The sequence below is a fragment of the Otolemur garnettii genome, unplaced genomic scaffold (assembly GCF_000181295.1).
Source record: "Otolemur garnettii isolate 467f Iridium unplaced genomic scaffold, OtoGar3 scaffold00001, whole genome shotgun sequence".
Classification (NCBI taxonomy): Eukaryota; Metazoa; Chordata; class Mammalia; order Primates; family Galagidae; genus Otolemur; species Otolemur garnettii.
In genome coordinates, this window is record NW_003852396.1 from 39,187,688 (window position 1) to 39,214,163 (window position 26,476).

The 26,476-nt window shown below is 37.4% G+C and overlaps 1 protein-coding gene across 1 annotated transcript in view; it reads right to left on the reverse strand.

Annotated features, from left to right (window-relative positions):
- SBF2 (SET binding factor 2) overlaps positions 1 to 26,476 on the reverse strand; it is a 436,540-nt gene that overhangs the window by 124,883 nt on the left and 285,181 nt on the right. Inside the window, exon 17 of the mRNA XM_023509946.1 lies at positions 14,110 to 14,178. Coding sequence (XP_023365714.1) covers positions 14,110 to 14,178 — 69 coding nt within the window. The remainder of the gene's footprint in view (positions 1 to 14,109; positions 14,179 to 26,476) is intronic.

The window sequence follows — 26,476 nt, forward strand, 5'->3', positions numbered from 1 at the left end:
GGTAGAGTGCCGTGGCATCACAGCTCACAGCAACCTCCAACTCCTGGGCTCAAGTGAGTCTCCTGCCTCAGCCTCCCAAGTAGCTGGGACCACAGATGCCTGCCACAACACCTGGCTATTTTTTGGTTGCAGCCATCATTGTTGTTTTGGCGGGCCCGGGCTGAATTTGAACCCACCACCTTAGGTGTATGTGGCTGGCACCTTAGCCACTTGAGCCACAGGCACCGAGCCTAGGCAAAGAATTTATAACCCTAAAAGCAGACACCAAAACCAAACAAATATATAAAAATAAACAAATAAATAAATAAATGGGACTTAATTAAATTTAAAACTTTCTGCACATCAAAAGAAATAATCAACAGAGTAAGTAGGTAAACTACCTACAGAATAGGATAAAATATTTACAAATTACACATCTGACAATGTACTAATATTCAGAATTTACAAAGAACACAAATCAGCAAGAAGAAAGAACCCCATTAAAAAGTGGGGAAAAGACATCAACAGACATTTTTCAAAAGAAGATATCCAACTGACAACAAACACATGGAAAAATGCTCAACATCACTATTAATCAGAAAAATGTAAATTAAAACCATAGTGAGATACCTCTTTAGCCTGTCATAACAGTCAATATTAAAAAATAAAAAAAAATAGATGTTGGTACAGATGTGATGAAAAGGAAACATTTATACACTATGGTGGGAATGTAAATTAGTATAACCTCCATGGGAAACAGTAGGATGATTCCTCATAGAACAAAAAATAGACCTATCATATTAGTAATCCCACTACTGGGTACTCACCCAAAGGAAAAGAAATCATGTCAAAAAGGCACATGCACTTGTATGTTTAATTGCAACACAATTTACAATTGCAAAGATATGGCATCACCCTAAGTACCTATCAACTCAGCCATAAAAAATAAATGATGTCTTTTGCAGCAAGTTGGATGGAACCAGAGACCATTATCCTAAGTGAAGTACCTCAGGGACATAAAAACAAATACTGCATATACTTACTTATAAGTAGGACTACATGATGTGTATACATGGTTATACAGGGTGGAATAATGAACTCTGGAAACTCAGTAAGGGTGGGGGGGGGAGGGATGAAAAATCACCTATTAGGTACAAGGTACACTATTTGGGTGACAGGTACTCTAAAAGCCCTGACTTTACCACTATACAATTCATCCATGTAACAAAAAACCACTTGTACTCCTTAAATCTATTCAAATAAAAAAGGAGATTTTACATAAAATCTAACTGTCAAGCTTCTCCTGAAAAATGGAAAGATGGTAACACTGTTCCTGCATAATTACATAGCACCAATCGCTGCAGCTGAACAACGGGGGGCCCTCAGATGGGGTATGAGCTCCTCTTTTGGCTTCCTTAACCCATTTGCATTATGGGTTTGGTCTCCGTGGGCGTTTGGTTTGTAACTCTAGGTGGAACTCTCCCTAAGCACCCTCATTAACACCTGTCTGTTACTGAGGGCCCTGTCTACTAAGTGGCCCCTGTTGCTCTAACCTTTTATCCTCCTGAACATCCTCCCCGCAGCTCTAAGTTTCTGAAACAGAATCACGTCACTGCCCTTCTCAAGGGTATGGTATTGTATACTCCTTAGTGACCAGGGAATAATATTAGTTTAAACTCCTTAATATGACATTCTAGACATTCCTTGATTTGATTCCAAATTACCCAAATTTTCCACCTCTAATTATTGCTTAGATTGAAGCTACTCTAAAAAGGAAGGAAAATGGCTTGCTACAAAATTCTGCTATTTTTGACATTTTTATCAATGGCTTGGATCACAAGATGTAGGATTTTCAAATTTAAGAAAAAGGAATAATATCTATAATTTATTTATACTCATCCTTAGAGATGTCTGCCTTAATCCTTTTTCTGCCTTTACAAAAGGATCTGGGTTCAAGGTGTTTTTAAGATTACACAGCTATCATAAACATAGAGACACTAGTGCTCCTTTGTCTTTTTACAACATAGTAAGCATTCCTACAGCATTTTTGGACACAGAATCTCATTTTTTCAAGTCCAAGAAGAAAAACAGGATGACAGATAAAAGACATATATGAATTGAAGTAATGATTAAATAAGGTAAGATTTGCATTTGGACAGAAAGCTGTCTGCACAGTGCTGGCAGCTAAGGATAAATTATACAATAACTATGAATGTTTTTTCAGAGCACAAATATGTGCTTAGCACTCTGCAGGGGGCTGGATGGTAATTCTAAAAGGTACTAGGACATACAAGGTTTAAAACACTGGAATGAAGCCCATGAAACTGAGAACACAGCTGTTTCAGGGAGAACAAGTTAACTTCTAATTGTTACACAGCATCCTATCTCCCATAACTCTAGGAAGAGTTATGCTGCAAAAATTTATAGTTTATTAACTCCAAATAGGGAGATATTGTCCAGATGACTTTTTTATTCAATCCTTCTAGAGGATTCAAATTTCACTCCTGTTGGACTTATTTCTCATGATAACACTTTGGCGTGGGGCACACGCCCAGATGTCAGCGGCAACGCACTTCCCAGAAGTCATGTCAGCTTCAGTTAACTTTCTTGGATGGAAAAGAGAAGAGACTTTTAGCTTTGGCCAAGTATAGTCTCTATAACTTTGCCCACTTCACCACCTCCCCTTACAAATGACTTATTTTTATAAGAAAAACAATAAAAGAAAAATGTGTTATTTTTCCACAGTTTTCCTTGTAACACCACAGAGCTTTAAAACATAAGATTATTAAACATGTAATTGGGGGAAATCAATTACTTAGTGAGTAGACAAAATAGACAAAGATTCCAGACCAATACAAACGTCTCCTTGAGAGACTGCATGTGGCAAAAGGCAGCCAGAGAACATTTCAGAGAAAGTACGATAGGGCTTGCTTGAGTAAAAACAGTCTGTTCATTATTTTTAAACCTTGAGAATTTTCAATTAGTACTTCTGTTGTTATTTTATAGAAAATTTCCTACAAAAATTCATAGGCATCAGGATGAATGAAGCCAGTAAAATTTTGATTATAACCATGAGGAAAAAGAAATTTTAGTGGTGACAAGTATCCTAAATCACAACTGTATAGCTTCAACAGATATTGGTAATATGTAATTTAGTGTGAAATCTTGATTAGCATATACTATAGTTTTGTTTTTGTGAAACTAGAGTGCTTTAAATATCTTTTCTTACATTAATCAATATTTCTTTTAAGCTACACTCCATTACAAAGTAAAATATTGTTTAATTAACATTGGTTCCCCTGAGTACCTACGATAGCTCCCTGTTGGTTTGGACTTCACAACCTAGCATCAACGATCCACACAATGATAACAACATTAACTAACATTTCCATAGCACTTACTACATACCAGTTTCTATTATCTATTGCTATGTAAAAATAACAGCCCAAACTTAGTGGCTTAAAATCAATCATTATATTATTACCTTTCATTAATCTATTGATTGATTGATGGTTAAGAGACTGGGTTCTGAATTTAGATTACCCATTATAAAGTTATGATTGTGAGGATTAAATGGCCACCCTGACCTCTCTTTATCGGTGATGTTTTCTCTCCCTTCAGAAAAAGGTTTAATCCATTGGTAGGTACACTGCCATTTTCTTCATGGAATTATCCCCATAAACTTGGACTACCATGTGCCTGATTTCACTTCCACTCTTCCCAAGTTTTCACTTCTACTGTTTAACAAGAAGTTTAATGTCTGTTTGTTGCTCTAATTCAAGCTCCAACATTCTCCCAGTGGTGCACAAAAACATGCCACACCACTCAGCAAGACATCACTTTATGACTACACTGTGAGACAATGATACACTAAAGCAAACATTATCAGTTGTTTGTTTAGTGCTGCCAATGTAAGTGCATGCTGGCAAGTTCATGAACTTAACTGTTGGACTTGTATGCTATTATTTATTTTGCTAGTGTATCTTCTCTGCACAGGTGTGTGTTCCTCAAGGGCAGAGACCTTGACTTGTTCCCTTTGTATTCATTCCTACCACTTGGGACATGGTAGCACAGGCGTTCAATGGCTACTGAACTGAACTATATTAAATTTCTTTTGGAACAGACAGAGAACAAGAGTCTTAACAGGCTGCCTCCTTTTCTGAAGAATAAACTAAAGAGCCTAAGCCTTTGACTACCATATGAAAAAAAGTTGAAAAGTTCATAAAAATAATCCATAAAATTAAAAATAATAAAACATTTCATAATATCAAAATAGTATTAATTATTCATTAAAAAACAAGAGTAATATCCATTTTTGAGCTTCTGAGTAAAACGCCTTATATCACTAGTTTAAATAATAAATGTAAACTAAGTTTAATAAAGAATTATAATAATTCATAGTTTTTTAGAAGCAGAGGTTTCCCAGGAACACTAGGAAAGGAGCAGCCCTTCAAAACTTGAAACAGAAAATGATGAGAATGAATAAGAGGCTGTGTTGAAAGAGAGGAGGAAAGAATGTTAAACTTTGTCTTAAAGAACAAGAGGAAAATGAAGGGAGGAAATAAAAGCAAGACACTAATTCTTTGGCTATTCTAAAATTCTGCTGGCCAGGCATGGTGGCTCATGCCTGTAATCCTGCACTGTGGGAGGTGGTGGGAGGACTGTTTGAGGTAGGAGCTGGACACCAGGCTAAGCAAAAGCGAGACCCCCATGTCTACTAAAAATAGAAAAAATTAGCCAGGTGCGGTAGTGCAGGTCTGTTATCCTGGCTACTCAGGAGGTTGAGGTAGGAGGATTGCTTGAACTCAGGAGCTGGAGGCTGCTGTGAGCTATGATGATGACACTGTACTCCAGCCTGGGTGACAAAGTGACACTGTCTCAAATAAAACAAAACTCCATTGTGCTGGAGGCATGTGGTGTGATAAACACATTCACATCTTTTCTAGGACAAATTTGGATTTAGCCAGCATTGATGTCTATCTTCAAACTTTTTTCTACTATTTTCTTAATGCTACGAAAGTAGGTGTATTTGGATTCTATCAACTAGCATTTACTTTCAAATTGTCCTATCTATAATAGGACAAATAGGATCCATTATATTAATGACTAAGGCAAAGGCACTATTCAAAGAACTTTGAAAATTTCAGAGAAATTCTGGAGTATATTTAGTGTCATTTTAAGTACTTGGTATGTTTTGTATTAGATATATGTGAAAATTTGGAACTTACAAATAGTTATTAGTTAAACCATACATCCTAACCTTGCCCCCTCTAAGCCAAAGCTTAATGACATATCCTTGCTTGATGAAATATATGGGTAAAAATGGCCAGAGAAATGAAAGGGTATATAAGGGATGCTATTTCAGTATCTGTAAGCAAAAAGAAAAAAAAATATTCCCAGAGGTATGCTTCAAAAATTGAGACTCATTTGGAAAACCCTATTGTAGTTTTTTTTTTTTTTTAAGAGCTTTGAAATCAAACAGAACTGAGTTTGAGTCCTGGCTCTGCCATTTACTAGTTCCCTTGACTTGTTCCCTTTGTATTCCTACCACTTGGGACATGGTAGCACAGGCGTTCAATGGCTACTGAACTGAACTATATTAAATTTCTTTTGGAACAGACAGAGAACAAGAGTCTTAATAGGCTGCCTCCTTTTCTGAAGAATAAACTAAAGAGCCTATCTGTACCACTAAGTGGTACAGATTCTTCCTAAGTCATATTTACTTATATGAGAAATATCAGGCTCTGACATGAAAAACACACATAGTAGATTTCAGTTAACTCCTATGTGTACTGGGGTGCTGGGGTAGGGGAACAAATTAGTGCTGGAGTCTGCTGGTGGCAGGAAAGTCACCACTTAGGAGATAGCTCAGGAAATTCTATGGCTCTGTATACTTTCATGTTTACTCTCTGCTTCTCCAGCTGATTAGGTAAGTTAGGTTTCTACAAATGACTTTTTTTCAGGTAGTGTTCAAGAGATTTTCCTATTACTCTGCCCTGAATTTATTTGCTATAAGCTTTTATATTTCAAAATGGAAATAATAATTAAATCTAAAGAGTTCATCACAGTCGGATAAGCTAGTAGATGCTCGTTAGAGTGTATAAGCCAAAGTCAAAGTTTAGCAATAAAGACATTAAAGAATTAGAAAATAAGGTAAACAGAAATGTAAAATTTATATTTGTTCAAACTGAGAAATTATGCTTTACATCTCATATTTTGCCCTAATGTATTTATTACAAGAGAATTAGTTTAATTATATATTGTATACTAATTAGATACACTTTGAAATAATACAAAAGGTGACTTATGCGTTTCAGGTGTGGGAAATTCTTGATTAATAATTAACCGTCCTGAAAAAACCTACAGGTAACAACATGGAGGAATCTCAAAAGCATTATGTTCAGTGAAAGAAACCAGGCATAAAAGAACATATATCATATGATTCCATTTGTATGAAAAGTCTGGAAAAAGCAAATTTATGGAAAGGTGGAAAGTAGATTAATGGTTTTCTCGGAATAAGGAATGACTGTGAACGAGCATGAGGTTTCCTTTAAGGGTGACAGAAATGTTCTAAAATTAGACTGTGGTGATGGTTGTACCACTGCGTAAAAACTGAAATCACTAAAAAAGATGAATTTTGGCAGCACCTGTAGCTCAGTGGGTAGGGCGCTGGCCACATACACTGAAGCTGGCAGGTCTGAACCTGGCTCGGGCCAGCTAAGCAACAATGACAACTGCAACAACAACAACAACAACAACAACAACAACAACATAGCCAGGTATTGTGGTGGGCACCTGTAGTCACAGCTACTTGGGAAGCTGAGGCAAGAGAATTGCTTAAACCCAAGAGTTTGAGGTTGCTGTGAGTTGTGACACCATAGCACTCTACCTGAGGTGACAGCTTGAGACTCTGTCTCAAAAAAAAAAAAAAGATGAATTTTATGGTGTATGAATTATACTTCAATAAACTTGTTCATAAAAATAAATCTATATGGCTAGGGACTATAATAGAAAAGAAATTTTTACATTCTGAATTAAGTGTGAATTTTGAAGAGAAAATGTATTTCTACTGAGAATGAGTCCCTGCACAATGCCCTTATTTTGAAGACCTATATCTATCAGTAAAGTAACCTCAAAGTGTGATGTGCACATGGGAGATCTTTGGAATCTGGGAAGGCTTGACTTTTAGGGTGCTGCATTTAAGATGAATAGGGTACATTTATTTTTCCTCCCAGGTAAACAAACTATAATGGGTACCAAAGGAACAGTGTTAGCTTTTCTGTGAGTCATTCTGAGTATCAATAACCAACACATGTGCCTCTAATAAACAGTAGAAGGGACTTGCTATATTTTGGTAAATTCTAGGAAACTCTGCAGATTATCAAGGTTATTAAGAACTATAGCAAAGGCTCGGTGCCCATAGCTCAGTGAGTACGGTGCTGGCCACATACACTGAGGTAGGCGGGTTTGAACCTGGCCTGGGCCAGCTAAACAACAATGACAACTGCAAAAAAAATAGCCAGGCGGGTGAGTGACACACCTCTTGGGGGCAAGACACAATTGTAAGAGGGACTTTACCTAACAAATGAAATCAGTATAACCTGGTTTCTTGTACCCTCAATGAATCCCCAACAATAATAATAAAAAAATAGCAGGGTGCTATGGCAGGTGCCTCTAGTCTCAGCTACTTGGGAGGCTGAGGCAAGAGAATCGCTTAAGCCCAAGAGTTAGAGGTTGCTGTGAGCTGTGATGTGACAGCACTCTACTGAGGGCAACATAATGAAACTGTCTCAAAAAAAAAAGGAACTACAGCAAAGTGACCCTAAAGAATATGGGCCCAGAGAAGAAAGCATTAAATTAAATAGTGGCTCATGGTAAAGGGACCCATGACTTTCATTTTTGCTCACTGCTGTGGTTGGGAAGGAGTAATACAAAGGTAACCTATTTTGGTTCTGTTCCTACTCTAATGTGTCTTATTTTACTCTATAATTATTTTCCTTCTAAAAAAGTAACATTTAGACAAGAATCCATGCTTAACTCTTTTCAGAATATACTCTGGCTCTTAATTTAACAAACATGATCTTTATATAAAAAGTGTCCAATGTTATTCACAAACTTTGAAATGATTCTTCTACTGTCAATAGCAGATTACTAGATACCAACTAGGATCTTGTGAGTAAGGACCACTTGTTGCTCATCTGCAACTCTACAACACACATAAGCACAGGGTTTTTTGGTTCGGTGCCTGTGGCTCAAGTGGCTAAGGCACGAGCCACATACACCTAAGGTGGTGGGTTCGAATCCAGCCCGGGCCCGCCAAACAACAATGATGGCTGCAACCAAAAAAATTGCTGAGGGTTGTGGCGGGTGCCTGTGGTCCCAGCTACTTGGGAGGCTGAGGCAGGAGACTTGCTTGAGCCTAGGAGTTGGAGGCTGTTGTGAGCTGTGATGCCACAGCACTCTACCCAGGGGGACAGCTTGAGGCTCTGTCTCAAAAAAAAAAATAAATAAATAAAAATAAAAGCACAGGGTTTTTCTTATAATGTTTGCTGAATTGGAAACGGAAGCACCGTATAAACAATAGACATAAATATGACAGATTATTTTTCACAGTAAAAAATAGTTCTAAAACTTTTAAGATACCACCTTACCACTTTACCACTGGTTGTTAAGATACCACCTTCAAGGAAGGATTCATATGAATTAAAGATGCATGAATTACAGTGGTTCATGACCATAAATCTAACCCTCTGGGAGGCTGAGGCAGGTGGATTGATTGAGCTTTAGAGTTCGAGACCAGCCTAAGCAAAAGCGACACCCTATCTCTAGTGAAAATGGAAAAAAATAGAAAAACTAGCTGGATGTGGTGGCAGGTGCCTAAGTCACAGCTACTTGGGAGGCTGAGGCAAGAGAACCACTTGAGCCCAAGAGTTTGAGGTTGCTGTGAGCTGTGATGACATTATGGCACTCTACTCAGGACAACAGAGTGAGACTGTCTCAAAACAACCAACCAACCAACCAATTAACTAAATTCCTAACAATCTAAGATAGGTAATATCACAAGTGCAATATCTTGAATACGTTATGTTAACTGAAGTTCTAAAAGATAAACATCACTTTTTGTCTGGGCCAATGAAATATCCTACTCTTATGAGAATAGTAAGTATATTTATACCATCTTTTCATTAAAAAGAAGATTTCTGAGGTCAGATAATTAAGTTCACAAACTCATTCTATAAAAAGTGCTACATACCTCATTGCTGAATATCACTACGGTCACCTGAGAAGTACTCTCTTTGGGAAACTATGCATGACCCCACACTAGCTCCACCCCTCAAAGCAATTTTGGAACTCTTTTTCTGGAATGGTCATCAGTGGTGTCATTGTCATGTCTGATAATTAAGTTCATGAACTCATCCTAGAGAAAGTGCTTTTAAGGGTGGACTAGGTGTTGGCATTGACTTCCAAAGGGGAATATTTTGAAGGTTTGTAGTGATATTCACAAATGAATCACATAGCACTTTCTCCAGGAAGAGTTTGTGAATTTAACTGTCCAACCTTCTAGATACAGTTAGTAAAAGTAATGAGGTATATGTGCTATTATGAAATGATCTCCACAATGTAATGCTAAGTGAAAAAAACAAGGCCAACAAAAACCATGTGAAACGTGGTTTGATTCTTCTTGTTAAAAAATGAGAATTTTATCTGTACATGTTGGCAACAATGTATGACTCCTCCTTGGTCTCCACCCCTGTCGTTGGGATGTAGGCATTTATGGGTATGAATTTTCCTCTCAAGACTGCTTTAACAGTATCCCACAAATTTTGATAACTTGTGCCTCCTCTATCATTTAGTTCAAAGAATCTTTTGATTTCCATCGATTTAACTATTATTCAGCAGTAAGTTGTTTAGTTTCCATTACTTTGTGTAGAAACAAATGTTTCTGTTAGAGTTGATTTCTAATTTTATTACACTGTGGTTTGAGAATATGCATGGTATAATTTCTATTTTTTTAAATTTGTTGAGACATTTTTTATGGCCTAGGATGTAGAGAATATTCCATGAGATGATGAGAAGAACACATATTCAGTGGCTTGTAGGTAGAATGTTCTATAAATACTTATTAGGAGTGCTGAAGTACATTGTTCTAGAGGGGTGCTGAAGTCCTTGGCTTTTACAGTACTGTTATTTACGGTTTTATTTAGATCAAGTGGTGTCTGCTTTATGAATCTCGGCCCAGTTGTGTTAGGTACATAAACATTTAGGATTATTATGTCTTCTTGTTGAATTGTTCCCTTTACTACCATATAATGACCATAATTATCTTTAATTTTATTGCTTTAAAGTCTATGTTATCTGATATAAGAACTGCTATAGCAATTTTCTTTGGTTTCCATTTGCATGGAATTTGTCTTCCGTCCCTTTATCTTGAGTCTGAATGATTCCTTATGGGTTAGATGTGTTTCCTGGAGACAACAGGAAACACATCTTGTATGTGTTTTTACACATACAAGGCTTGTATTTTTTTATCCATTCAGCCTATGTCTGTTGACTGGGGAGTTCAATCCATTTACATTTATTGAAAGAATTGGTTAAGTGGGGTGGGTTTCTGTTCTTGCTGTTGAGTAGAATTTTATTGCTCTGTTTTACCTCTTGAGCCAGTGTGATTCTGGGCTATGACCTTTAGCTTTTGGGGGGTTTTACAGTGGTGGGTGTATATTGCACTGATCCATGTATAGTGCAGGTCTGAGTACTTCCTGCAGGGCAGGTCTGGACTTGGCTAATTCCCTCAGCATTTGCTTGTCTGAAAATAAGACTTAATTTCTCCATCAAATGTGAAACTTAGTGTCATAGGACACAAAACTATGTTGGCAGTCGTTTTGTTTAAGAAGATGGTAGATGGAGACCCACTCCTTTCTGGCTTATAGGTTTCCACTGAGAAGTCTTTAGTGATCCTGCTGAATTTTCTCTTTCACTTTGACTTTGGCCAGGTTGAATCCATGTCTTGGATTGTCCCATTTGCTATGAGTCCTTCTGGAGTTTGATTACCATCTTTTATCTGGAAGTCTGGATCTCTGGCGATACAGAGTTTTCCACAATAATGCCCTTGAATAAATTTTCTATGCTTTAAGCACTTTCTTATTCTCCCTTAGGGATACATACAATTTGTATGTTTGTTCACTTTGCATAGTCCCATATCTAAGTGACTGCTCTGCCCTTGTTTTCTTTTCTCTCTTTAAATGACTGGGTTAGCTCAAGAGCCTTGTCTTCAAGCTCTGATATTCTTTCATCTCCTTGGTTTACCCTGTTCTGAAATTTTCTGGTGTTTTGAAAATTCCTGAATTGACTCTTTCATTTCTTTAAGTTCAATTATATCCTTCCTAATTTTGCCAAGGTCTTTAGTGACTTTTTCATTAATTGCCTAATACAGTTTTGGGCTTTTGTTGGTTTCTGGTTTTCTCTTCAATTTCATTGATCTTATTTGCTGTCTATATTCTGAATTCCATTTCTGTCATTTCAACAATTTCCTTCTAATTGGAGTTCACTGCTGTGTTGGGATCCCTTGGGAGTGTTGATCTGTTCTGATTTTTCATGCTGCCAGGGTTCTTTTGCTGGTTTCTTCTCATATGAAACCTCTTTTTTCAATTCTAAGTTAATAGGTTTGCAGAACTCTTGCTTCTTTTTGGGAACTCTCCTGGTAGTGTAGGATGTTCAAGCTGGAAGCTGGATGATACTCTTTTCACTGAGGCTGGTGTTATGGGGATTGCTCTAACTAGGGTCCTCCCCACAGAGGTTAACTATAGCAGCTGGGTAAGGTTGTCATGGATTCCTGGGTATGGGTATTTGCTGTGCTGGTGGCTTGAGGCTGGAGAGTCCCTGGTGGAGCGCTGAACTTTGGGGAAGCTCTTCTAGCCCTGCTTTGCTGGTGGAGGCTCTGGAGTGGGGTCTTGGGGTACAGGTGCAGGGCTGAAGACTTGGAAATAGTGTCAGGCCTAGCAGAAGTTCTGGTGGTCCAGGGGTGGGAGCCTCAGAACTGGGACTGGGGGCAAGCTTGTAAGCAGAATCTCTTAGCAGGGCCTCTGAGCCAAAAGTGAAGCTGTGCAGATGGTGGGTCAATTGGATGTGGAAGATAGGGTCAGGGCTGACCAGGTGGGGGGGGGGTAATTGGGGTCTGGAGGGCCAAATCAGGGCAAGCAAGTAGCAGGCTGCTCCACAGGCACCAGGGTCCCATGAGTGCCAAGTTAGGCATGCAGAGATCACAGTTCTCGTTGCCTCACCCAGGACCCACTGAAGCGGTTGCCGCAGGGCTCTCTGGTCAGAGCCTGCTGCTTCCTGGCATGGGAGCCTCAGAGCTGAGACTGGGGTAGAGCTAGAAGTAAAGTCCCTGGGAGCAAGGCAGGAGTTTATATTGACTAGACAGTATGAAGAGCTCATCTGCCATTTGTGGCAATGATAATGCAATTTATACGTACTTTCTAAATTAACAAATCCAACATGTACCAAAAATTTCTCATAAAATACTGATTAAGAAAATATCTAAGAAATCATTGTGATCTACTTTTTCTAACCCCCCCTGTGTCAGTTATCAATGCAGTGTCTCTTTCTTCTAAAGCTAGACTTCTTTACTCTGCTTTGTGACACTAGAATTAGACCTTAGACACATTTCTTCTTTGCCAGTAGGCACAGTATTAAGCTGTGTCAGTAAAAGGTGCTGAAGGGATATTGAAGTAGAAAGTGGCTTCTCTTCCTGGCCCTGGTATGCTTTGTCCTTCTTGCTTCTGCATCATGTGCCTGCCAGTGCTGTGTGGGACACCTAGAGGTGCTTTCCTCTATAACCTTTCAGTGGTACTCTACTCGGTAGTTTCCTATCAAGTTTTACTGATACCCCAGAAACCTCAGTAGCAACCTAGTAGGTGGCCTCCCAGCAAGTCTTACCAGCATTCTAGCAGGCAGTTTCCTGCTTATCAGTTTGGTTTGTGGCAGCTTGATGGACTTCTATGCCATCCCCTAGCCACAGCAACACCTGTCCAACAAGATATGAATCAGTCTAGTTCTGGAGAGGGGCCTTCTTCCAAGTAAAGTACTTTGCTTGAGCCCTAGAGATAGCAGCTATTCTCTATATTCTATTCCTATTTTTTAGAATTTCTTTATCCCTTAGTAGTTAATCTCCTTTTACCACTTAATAACTCCTTATGTTAAAATTTCCCTGTTCAAATTACTAGTGTGGTTTCTGGCTCCTGATTGGACCTTGACTGATTCACAAGCAAACCAAACCAACCCAATAATAACACAAGCCAAGCACAAACAATCAAATCCATAAACTCACCCTTAAAACATAATTTTATATTATTAGTTTGATAATAGAATGATACAGCATGGCATTTAGCCAAACTTGTTAACTTATTGTCTGAAGTGGACTGTGCATGCGTGTGAATGAGTCAGCTGCTATCACAGGTTTATTCTTCCTTCACATTTCAGAAAGATGTATCAAGCAAAATGCATTGTTCAGAGTGTGGTTATCTAATTCTTTAAAAGTCCATCATAGGAAAAGACAGAATAAGGAGAACTTGATAAATTTGTTTTCTATAAGAACTAAACTATTTCTAAAAGGCATGCAAAACAGAACTGTTATATGTGACAAAATTTTTAAAATCACTTTGAACATTCCAGAAAATTCTCAAAAGGTTAACAGAAATTGTCAGTAAAGTTAAACTCTAATTTCTACCTCAACTGATATCATTCATTCATTCCATAAATATTCAAAAAGTGGCACTGGGATAAGGCAGCAAAGAGGATAAACAGTATCTTAGCCTCATGGAATTTACTTTCTGTGGTAGGGAAAAAAACAAACATGTAAAAAATTAACACATAACATAATTTCAGACGTTTTAGAGAGCTATAAAGATAAATAGAGCAGGAATGTAATGGGTGTGGGTGCTACTTTAAGAGATGATTTAATGTTTTATATTAATTTCCTTCATATAGCATGTGATAACTGTCATATAAATATAAACACAGATGTGTCTTAGGGATACTAAGAGGATAGCACTCACATAGTTCCACAGTACATCAAACTGAATACATTCCTACAAATTCTCACAAGCTTATATACAGACCAATGAAACTTACCCTATAGAAAGCACTTGTCAAAGGGAGTAACGCAGCAGCAATGTTATATTCTTCTAAACTTGAACAATCCTAAAACAAAGACAAACGAGCATTATTAGGTTATTTATCAGAAATCATAAATATATGGAAATCAAAATCTGGGATCTATTATTTATTGTTCTGTGGGTTTTCACTTTTATTCCAAATTGTCAGTAAGGTGTAATTAGGTAACTTTGGGTGGGAAAAAAATCTGTTCCTGAAATATATTCTTTTAGAAATTAGATAAAGATACATTTAAGAAAGACACAATTTTTCATAAATTATTGGTGAGCAGTTACCTTTACTTTCTTGCTCTACAATGACTGTGTTAAAAGTTGTATAATTTACATTAAAAAATATTGGAAGGGGGTTTTAGTGTTTCTAACTATAGTATTGAATTGAGTCTAAAATACATTTTTTTCCCCACAACTTGACATCTCTGAGATTGGAATCATCTTATAGTTGATTGAAAGTATTTTTTAACTTTATTCAAATTAATATAATGGTACATTGTTCTTACTTCCAGGGTAAAGTTCCATTTGTAGAAGAGCCCCTTCACCCAGGGGGCGTGTTATACACCCTCACAATGTGCACCTTAGGTGAGATCCCGCCTCATGCCCTCCCTCCTTCTGTCATATGTCCGGATTGAAAGTCGTTTTTCTTTGTTAGTGTTACATAAAAAAGAAATCTTGTTATAGATCAGACAAAAAAAAAAAAAAAAACAGTGAGTGAAATATTGTTAGGGAATAGAATAGTCAGAAAATCTCAGTGAGAATGCAAAATGATGCGGCAACTGTGGAAAACAGTATGGCAGACACCCCCCAAAATTAAAAATAGAATGATTATATGCTCTAGCCATTCTACTTCCAGGTATATGCCCCAAAGAATTGAAAGCAAAGACTCAAACAGGTTTTGTACATACACGTTCATAGTGGCAGTACTCACAACAGTCAAAATGGAAGCAACCCAAGTGTCTGACAGAAAAATCAATCAAACAAAATGTAGTGTGTACACACACTCGCGTGCGCACAATGGAATATGAGTCAGCCTTTAAAAGAAAGTAAATTCTGACATATGCTATAACACAGATGAACCTCAAGGTCATTACATTTGGTAGATATTTGTATTAACTAGTCCTTCCTCTAGTAGGGGATACAATGTGAGCCATAGGGAGGCCAGGACTTGGAATAGTGTCCAAGAGCAGCCAAAGCTGCAACCAACCCTCTTTCTAGAGCAGTGGTTCTCAACTTTCCTGATGTCATGACCCTTTAATACAGTTCCTCATATTGTGGTGACCCCCAACCATAAAATTATTCTCATTGCTACTTCATAACTGTAATTTTGCTACTGTTATAAATCATATGAATTATATGAATTGATCCCTATGTGGGTTGTTTGACCCTCAAAGGGGATGTGACCTACAGGTTGAGAACCACTGTTCTAGAGGGTCAAGAACAGTGACTAACCACTGTGTCCCCACCCTCGGACAATGTGGCTATCTTTATCAAAATGCAAATTCCTCATGTTGATATGAACTGATTATAAACTCACAAGCTGAAATCTTAGATCTCAATTATGCCAGTGTAATTCCTCTACTTTCCAGATTAGAGAAAAGAAGGTTATACATCAGCCATAAAGACATGACTGGAATCTAGATTTATCTACCTATCATTGTGGTGTTTTTTTTCTATATACACTACTTTTGTACTTGATTGCTTTCCTTCTATTCTTAACGTAGGGACTATGATGCTTTTGAGCTTGTAGCACTAATTTTGGAGTGTGAGGGTAGGAAAACAGGTCTAAACCGAAGAGCAGTGAGAGGTACACTGGTAAAAAGGACAAGTGCTCTAGACAACGGGAGGAATAGTTAGGAGACAAAGTGGAAATACAACATAGACAACCACTGTCTATTTCCAGATACTGCCAGGGATGAGGAGAGTGTAGTAAGATTCTGAGAAAATAGGAATAAGCTTGGTATCATGTCTCATGGCCTAGAAGTCACCATTCATACTCTACAGCCAGTCTTGTATAGCATGAGTACATTTGGCACTGTGATCTGCTAAAAGAGTTTTCAGTTGAATTTCATTTATTGTCAGTTCTGAAAAACACAGTTCAGAATGCAATGAATGTTCAACTCCACTGAAACAATACTGGGTTATATAACACAAATTCCTGGAACAAAAAGTCATTCTCATATAAATAGAACATATCTTCTGATTCAATTTAAATAAATAACTAAAAGATAAGCTCAAGTTTCTTACACTAAAAATAATACTTTGAATTAACTCATCACACTGAGTAAATGTTTATTGGATAAATGAATACCCAAAGGAATAAATGTAAGAAGAGTAATGAGGAAAAGGAGCTAAGGACTGAAACTTGGGAAAGATACATATCCACACAGAGGAGAGTAAGGGAAAATCAAGATGGGAAGGGAGAATTAGGTGGCAGCAATATTACCGATGTCAAGAGACGAAGAAATGACCAATAATGTTATACACGTCAGGGAAATTTAGTAAAATGAAGATTAAGAAAAAGCCAAGAAACCAGTGAATATCACGAGATCATTGGTAACTTTTGACATGATGAGGGCGCGGATGAGTTGAGTAAAACAAATGAGCCCTGACTGTAAATGTTCATAGGAAATTAAAGTAATAAGATGCTCATTTATAGAATTTTTCTATCTCAATGGGTAGTTTGATGAATTTTGATAGTGCTAAACAGATGAATACTAAGATTTTATTTAATCCGTTGATTCTATGAGAATTAGAAGGGTCTCAATCATAGCAAAGGGGAAAATCCAACGGAGGAGAGAGAGGAAAAAGAAAGAGCCCAGCAGAATAGGTCCCTCAGCTATATCTGGTAGTCAATATGGTCCCCATTTCTTAGGTCAGTATTAGACCCTAGAAACATCTCATTTCCATAAAAAGCAAAAAAACAGAATTTATATTAAATAGCAGGATCCCTGAAGATAGCAGCAAATACCTGAAGAGAAAGAAGCCTGGCTCTGCTAGGAAGACTCAGTTTCTTTATGGGGAAAATCCTTAAACTGTCCAGCAAACTGTCCAAAATCCTACTAGATCTGTAGAGTAATTAATTGATAGCTGTTATTTGGGGGCGGGGGGGGGGGAATTGGAGAAGTGCTGAGTAAATAAATTTTTCTTCTACTTTCTAAACAAATTGCAGGACTTTTTAGGGTTTTTAACTGTAAGTCTATTAGAAGAATTTGGTAGGCAGCATTTCCAAACCCAATTTCACTAAGAAAAAGAAAGTGGTTATAGGACACATTTTGGAAAATAATAATTTAAGATCATCAAAAGTCTTCTGAGAGAATCCCAACCAAAAGACCATTTTAAAATTTATTCATTGATTTCTGTTTCTAGAATTTTGGTTATTTTCATATACTGATAGGTGCTTTTGCTGAAAAAAATTCAAAATGATAGATAAAATATTTTAAAATATTAATGCAGAGCAATAAATTGGCAAGAAAGCAAGGAGTACTCAGAGCAAAATATAACTGGTAACTTACAGAGATAAACAGAACACTAACGTTAAATTTTACCATAGGAAGAACTGGTGTGCAAACATGAGTATTGATTTTGAACTCAAGAGATAAGAGACAAAGTCTAGCACTGGAACTCCTAGGGCCACTTAGACCACCAGATATAAAGTATGAGATATCAAAAGACAACTGAGCAAAAACAGGAATAAATATGTGGGTAAATCTAAATATACATTGACTGTATAAAGCAATGACAATATTGTCTTATGGTAGTAAAGATAATTAAGATATATCTGAAATATACAACCATAGCAGCACAGACTTTGTAAAGGGGAGGACTGGAGTTGGATTTTGATAAATTAAGTAAGAACTCCAAAATTTCTGGATTATCACCAAAGGAACAGAAACAGCAGAATTTGTAACTTACAAACTAGTGAAGGAAAAACTCCCCAAACCTTAAACTAAATGAAAACAAAAAGGAAGAGGAAAAGAAACACAAAAAAGGGAAATAATCAGAAAAAAAAAACAAAATAAGATGACTGCAATAAATATAGGTACAATAATACAAATGGACCAAATATTTTTGGTAAAAGACAAAGACTGCCATTGAATCAAAAACAAAATCTAAATATTCATTGTTTAAAAACAACATATCTATACATTAAGGATATACAACATTTAGAGGATTAAAAAATAATTATCAGGCAATTACCAAAAGAAGTTGGGGTAGCTATATTATCAGACAAAATAATCTTTTAGGCAAAAAGCATTACTAGAGATAAAAAGAAGCACTATATAATGATAAATAGCTCAATCTATCAGAAAGACACAATGCTTTTAAATGTGTATAAACTTAATAACTTAGCTTTAAAATATACAAAGCAAAACTTGACAGATAAGAAGAAAAATAGATAACTTCATAATCATACTGTAAGATTTTAGTATGTTTCTCCTGGTGACTGATAGATCAAGCAGGTAAAACAATCAGTAATCCTATAGAAGATTTAAATAAATACTTTCAAAGTTAGAGCTGCTAGATGTATACAGAACACTGTAATACAAAACCAGCTTGTGGACACTGTAGCTTTAACAATGTAAATGCAATTGTTCACAAGGATTTAGAAAAGCTGACCTCATACTGGGCCATAAAATAAGGATGAGTAAGCTTCAAAATCTTTTTTTTTTTTTTTAATTGAGACAGAGTCTCACTTTGTTGCCCTCAGTAGAGTGCCAAGGCACCATAACTCACAGCAACCTCAAACTCTTGGGCTCAAATGACCCTCTTGTCTCAGCTTCCCAAGTAGCAGGGACTACAGGCACCTGCTAAACTTCAAGATCTTTTGAGTTATATAGATATAGCTGTCAGATGCAATTAAGTTAGAAATCGTTAATACATGTAAAGTACTTGAAATAGTACCTGACACATAGTAAGTACTCAGTAAGTGTTATTATCACTAAGGCTAGGAAATGCTTAGCATAGAATATTATATTGTAATTATTTATTTGTCTGTTTCCTTACTAAACTATGAATAACTTGACAGTATTTTTTTTTTTTTTTGAGACAGAATCTCACTCTGTTGCTCTGGGTAGAGTACTGTGGCACAACAACCTCAAGCTTTTGGACTTGAGCAATACTCTTGCCTCAGCCTCCCAAGTAGCTGGGACTACAGGTACCTGCCACTATGCTCAGCTAGTTTTTTTATTTTTAGTAGAGATGGGGGTCTTACTCTTGCTCAGGATGATATCAAACTCCTGACCTCAAGCAATCCACATATCCTGGCCTCTGAGAGTGCTAGGATTACAGGTGTGAGCTACCACGGCCTGCTTAATTTGACGATATTTTTATAATAGTGAAAAACAAGAAGTATCAATATTTATAGTAAGCTATTGAAGGGGCTTGGGGCCAGTGGCTCAGTGCTTAGGGCACCGGCCACATACACTGGGGCTGGTGGGTTCAAACCTGGCCTGGGCCTGCTAAACAACGATGACAACTGCAACCAAAAAATAGCTGGGTGTTGTGGTGGGCGCCTGTAGTCCCAGGTACTTGGGAGGCTAAGGCAAGAGACTTGCTTAAGCCCAGGAGTTTGAGGTTGCTGTGAGCTGTGACATAAGGGTACTCAACTGAGGCTGACATAATGAGATTCTGTCTGTAAAAAAAAAAAAAAAAGGGTGCCAGTCACATATACCAAGGGTGGCAGGCTTGACCCCAACCCAGGCCAGCTAAAAAACAACAATGACAACTGCAACAACAAAAAAATAGCTGGGTGTTGTGGCGGATACCTGTAGTCCCACCTTCTTGGGAGACTGAGGCAAGAAAATTGTTTAAGCCCAAGAGTTTCAGGTTGCTGTGAGCTGTGATGCCACAGCACTCTACCCAAGGTGACAGCTTGAGACTTTATCTCAAAAAACAAACAAACAAACAAACAAAAAAAGCTATTGAAGGAATTAAGCTCTTTTACAATGTCACAAACCAGAAAGATCAGTGGAAACAAATTTTCTAGGTCTTAGATTTCCAGAATAAGTGTTGAGAATAATTAGAAATAAACTCCTTTGAATAACAATTTTCATTCAATAAATGTATTTATTGAGTATCTACTATGTTCCAGGCATTTTATAGCAAATGAACTCAGAAAACTCTTTAACCCAAGAGGGAAAACAGATGACAAACTAAAACATATTTAAAGGGCTGAGACAAATTTGACAAGGGACACCAAGAAAGAGGCTTCAAGGTGGGTGGGAGGAATAACTGGCCTACTGACATAGGAAGTCTGGAGGGACCATAAGAATAAGGGTGTGAAGTAACCTAGAAAACCAATGACCAATAAACAGAAAGAGACAACCAATGATCAACAGAAACTGGCAAGACTGCCTGGAGGCTGAGCAGCTAATGAAAGACTTGCAACAAACTTCAAAGGTAGAAAGTATTTATATCCCTCCAGATCTTTGGGTCTGGATCCCTCTCTCACCTTCTCCTTCATTAAAGGGACCCACTTCCAACTCTCTTTGGAAGTGCTCTAAACTTCCTCTTTGTTCTTCCTAAATAAAATCTCTCTTTGTTACCCTGAAACTTACATTTGCTTTCTATTCACACTGGCTATGTCGCTTCAGTTTTTACAGTTTCTACCCACTTTTGCTTTTGATTTCCACAGTGCCTCATTTGAACTTTCTAGCTCAGCCAAGTAACAGAAGTAGGTCAACTGGGTTTGGGGAGATGGGACCTCTGCCCCCCTCCCCCAAACAAAATTCACAGCTAAATGGGATACATTCTTGAATTTGAGGGACACATATTCTTTCATGATGTCTCCATAGGGACCTGTGTTGGCAGCCAATTAGATTTTAAGTTAGATCAAGTGATCTTTGGTTTTAAATTCAAGAACATGAATTTTAGATACAAAAAGAGTGACTTAAAACTGAGTAATAGCTTTCCCTCTGTCTCACCTCTAGAAATGTGTGTTTGAGAGAGGAGAGAGAGAAAGTAAACATGAATCAATGAGAATACCCTTCAGAGAGAATAATAAAAACAATTATACACCATGATCAAGTTGGCGTTATCCCAGGGTTACAAGGCCGGTTCAACATATGTAAATCCATAAATATAATACATCACATAAATAAAATAAAAAACAAAGTCCACATGATTCTCTCAATTAATACAGAAAAAGCTTTTGATAATATCCAGCACCCTTTCATGATCGGAAGTCTCAAGAAATAAATGATAGAGGCCATATACAGCAAACCCACAGCCAATATCATACTGAATGGAGTAAAATTCAAAACATTACCACTCAGATCTGGAACTAAGCAAGGATATCCATTGTCTCCACTGCTATTCAACATAGAAATAGAAGTTCTAGCTATTACAATCAAGCAAGAGAAGGGGATCAAGGGTATTCAAATAGGGACAGAGGAGAACAAACTCTCACTCTTTGAGGATGATATGATCTTATACCTGGAAAACCTCAGGGACTCAACTACAAAACTCTTAGAAGTGATCAAGGAATATAGCAGCATCTCAGCATACAAGAGCAGTACTTACAAATCAGTAGCTTTTGTATATACCAACAATAGTCAAGCTAAAAATATAGTCAAGGACTCTGTTCCTTTTATAGTTGTGCCAAAGAAGATGAATATTTGGGAATTTACCTAACAAAGGATGTGAAAGATCTCTATAAAGAAAACTTTGAAACTCTGAGAAAAGAAATAGATGAAGATGTTAACAAATGGAAGAACATACCATGCTCATGGTTGGGAAGAATCAACATTGTTAAAATGTCCATACTACCCAAAGCAATCTACAGATTTAATCCAATCCCTATTAAGGCACCATCATCATACTAAAGAGCTTGAAAAAATAGTGCTTCATTTGATATGGAATCAGAAAAAACTTCGAATAGCAAATACACTACTCAGAAATAAAAACACATCAGGAGGTATCACCTTACCAGACTTCAGGCTGTACTATAAATCTATAGTGATCAAAACAGCCTGGTACTGGCACAAAAATAGAGAGGCAGATGTATGGAACAGGATAGAGAACCAAGAGATGAACCCAGACACTTATACTCATTTGATCTTGGACAAACCTGTCAAAAACATTCAATGGGGGAAAGATTCCCTATTTAACAAATGGTGCAGGGTGAACTGGCTGGCAACCTGTAGAACAGCAGTTCTCAACATGTGGGTCACGACCTCTTTGTAACAATGAAAATACATCACTACATTAGGAAGGTTGAGAGCCAATGTTGTAGAAGAATGAAACTGGACCCTCATCTCTCACCATTAACAAAGATTGATTCTCATTGGATTTAAAAGATCTAAACTTAAGACATGAAACTATAAAAATATTAGAAGATAGTGAAAGGGCCAGACCAACGCCATTTTGTTGTTTACTGCATAAGATCTATTCCACCCCAACCCCCCTGCTATTACCTTCCTCCACCCCTGGTCGCACATACTGTTTACTGCATACCTTGCACACACTGTTTACTACATAAGTTCTATTCCTAACTCCTAGCCCGCAGGGCCACTCCCTGGTGACTCCCCCACCCCAGGTTGCACAGCCACTGAGCCGTTAACTGAGTCACCTTAGGCAAACAGCTGCCATAATAAACAATAAGTTTCTATTACCTTGAAATACAGGTATTTCCTTCCAGCCACCTAATCAGGCTGCACCAACTCTAGCCCCCGGTTAAGAGACCTCCCACCCCTCACCTGTACCAATCCAAATTCTCCTTTACTAGTGAAATCATCAACCACCAATGCAAATCCTCCTTTACTAATGAAATCACCAACCACCAATCAAGAGTGTACTCGTAACGGACTCTACCCTTCTTGCCTTCTGTACACCATAAAAACTTTCCTCACCCCAGGTTTGGGGCTCTTCCTTGGCTTGCATGCCAGGAGAGTCCAGACCCAGGTCTGAATAAACCTCACCTCATGCCTTTTACATCAGAGTGTGTCTCGGATTCGTCTGTTGGGGCTGTTTGGGAGAATTTTGGGGCATAACAATAGTACAGGGAAACCACTTGAACAAATTGGCCTGGGAGAATTTTTTTATGAGGAAGACCCTCCAGACAATTGAAGCAACACTTAAATTATATTACTGGGAGCTGATCAAACTAAAAAGCTTCTGTACAGCCAAGAGCACAGCAAATAAAGCAAACAGACATCCTTCAGAATGGGAGAAGATATTTGCAGGTTACGCTTCTGACAAAGGTCTGATAACTAGAATCCACAGAGAACTCAAACTAATCAGCAAGAAAAAAAACAAATAACTCCATTTCTATGTGGGAAAGAGACTTGAATAGAAACTTCTCTGAAGAAGACAGGCGCATGGTTTACAAACATATGAAAAAATGATCACCATTTTTCAAAACCACTTTAAGATAACATCTAACTCCAGTAAGATTAGCTCACATCACAAAATTCTAAAACTACAGATGTTGGCATGGATACAGAGAGAAGGGAACACTTCTACACTGCTGGTGGGACCCTGCACTGCTGGTGCAAGCTAATACGACCTTTTTGGAAAAAAGTTTGGAGAGTACTCAAGGAACTAAAAGTGGACCTACCGTTTGATCCTGCAATCCCAGATGATCGAAAATCATTTTACAACAAAGACATTTGTACAAGAATGTTTATTGCTGCCCAATTCATAATTGCCAAGTCATGGAAGCAACCCAATTGCTCATCGACCCATGAATGGATTAACAAATTGTGGTATATGTGCACCATGGAATACTATGCAGCCATAAAAAGATGGAGACTTCACATCTTTTATGTTTACCTGGATGAAGCTGGAACACATTCTTGGTAAAGTATCTCAACAATGGGAAAAAAAGTATCCAATGTATTCAATACTACTATGAAATCAGTATATAAACACCTACACATTCATATGAATGGTAAAACATGACTATAATCCAGAATGAAGGAGGGAAGAGGAAGACAGGAGAGGGGAGGGAGAGGCCCGGAGGAGTGAGGGTATTTGGGGAAATTCAACCTAATGTGCATAATACAATGATACATTTCTAAACTATTAAGAATAGAGTATGAATGTTTTTACCACAACAAATAAGTAAGCAAGGAGATGGTTATGTTAATCAGTTAGATGTAAGCAGTCCACATTGTGTATCAAATCAGCACATTGTACCCCATAAATGCATTAATGTACACAGTTATGATTTAATAAAGAAATTAAAAAAAATAAAATCAATTGAAAAATGACTTTAAAGGCAGTTGTTACTTTGGAGTTATGTTTAAGGTTCTATTTTAAAATACAGTCAGACCGTGTAGGAAAACACCCTATCTTTTTTCTAAGTGGTATTACTGCATGGCCTCTATCGTTCCATGGATTTGTAAAATAATCTCTAAATACAGCAAAAAGTGTGAATCATCTTTTTCTTTCTGACTTATTCCTTACCCCCTTAGGACACTGCAATGCACAAGAATGTCATTTGTGTCCTAGCACATCTGAATTTCTTTAACAGAAATGCCTTGCATGTTTCTGAAGACAGTCATGAGGCCCAAGGCAATAAAGTTCAACAGACTAGAGCTGTAATCTTCTCCCAAGGAAATGGTTGGGATGCCAAGATGCCTTTTGACTTTGATTTCACAGCAGGGCTTCATTTGTAATGATGCTGTCCAAACTTTAAATGACAACAGCTGTGATATGAAGCTCCATACACTCATTTACAAAAATTTCCCAGAAATTAAACAATTAAACAATAGAGAATTTCAATTCATGACCAGTTAGCAGGGACTATGCAATCATAAAACATTTAGACTAGAACTCATTATTATCTTATAAAATGTTTACACATTGTAGTGCATGTCTCAAACCTGTGCACCAGTCAAATGCTGATTGCAAAATATAAATATAAAATTCTTTGCAAATCACGTTAGAGACATTCTAAGTTAATTAAATTGAAAGATGGAAATTTTTTAAAACAATAAGTCTACAATTATTGACATAGCAATAGCATTCCAAAATAGTTCAGTTATCTGTTGGGGAATCAGTCCATAAATATACATCCTTAAGTCCCCTGTGCTTTCGCTACTTTGGCCACATAACAGCATTGTAGTTCAAACAGACCAAGCAATCTTTAAACTTGCAAAGACTTGAATACTTATATGTGTTATATTCTGAACATTCCTATGTAATTTATCTTTGGTTTTCCTGCTACAATTGAAGAGTGAGCCCTGCAACTTTAATTTCCCATTATTCTCAATTACTCATAATTTTAACCTACATAACCTTTGAACTGCTGTGGCTAACATTCCTATTTCATAAAACTTCAGAATCTCTCACAATGTTATATTTAAACTTTAAAGAAAAAAATGAGATTGAAAGGCACAATGTGTTACAGAACTGACTTTTCTACAGAGTTTAGATTCAACATAGTTTGAAAAGAAATGTTTTGAATTGTCCAAAACATTTGCATTTTTTACATAAGAACAACAATTAAAACCATAAATAACTTCTCTATGTCAAATTACTTTCCTGTTTAAAAATCTCAGCCATGTTCTGACCACTATAAGATGGCCAAACTCTTTGCAGGCTTGTAATGGGCTCCACGGTACGGACCTGCCTCCATACCCACCTGACTGCTTACCTGGGCCCCTGCTACAAGCTGCGGTTCCAGCCAGCCTGCTGTACTTACCATCTTCTATTCCACAACATACTTATTCCTACCATTATCTAACATGGCCAAAGAAGCCCAATGATAATGAAAACATGTTGCAAAAATAAGACGGAGTCAGTCAGGTGAGGGCAGACATGACACATTTGGTCTGGCTGGTTTAGGTCCTGCCTGACCTTCACCCCTTGTCTCCTATTCTTACTGTTCTGTAAATTTAGCTCCCACCCTAAAGATGCCCATCTTGAATAGTTTAGGAAGATTGATTTATGAAATTAACTTTTGAACTGGAAATGCTGTAACAGATTATTACTAAGTTGGGCTGATTCTTATTTAAAATAAGAGTTAATGTGGACTTTGCTTTGAACTTTTATGTATAAAACTGTGATTTTGGAAATGGAAGAACAGAACCGTCTTGGAGAGGCTACTCCCACTGTTCTCCATACTGGCTGGCCTTCTGACAAATAAAATCTGGTGGACCTACACCTGTCTCCACATAATGGCGGACAGTGACATGTGGCCTGACCCTCTGTGGTAACAATGCCTTGCTTTGTTATTCACCGGCCTTCTCTCTGGCAACCCTTCATATGCAGACCTCCCGTATTTCTCCACTCTAAGTACAACTCGAGGCACGAAAGAGGCAAAAAGATTTTTTTATTTCAGTTTCAATTCAAGTGATATTTTAATAACTTGAATATATATTAAATAT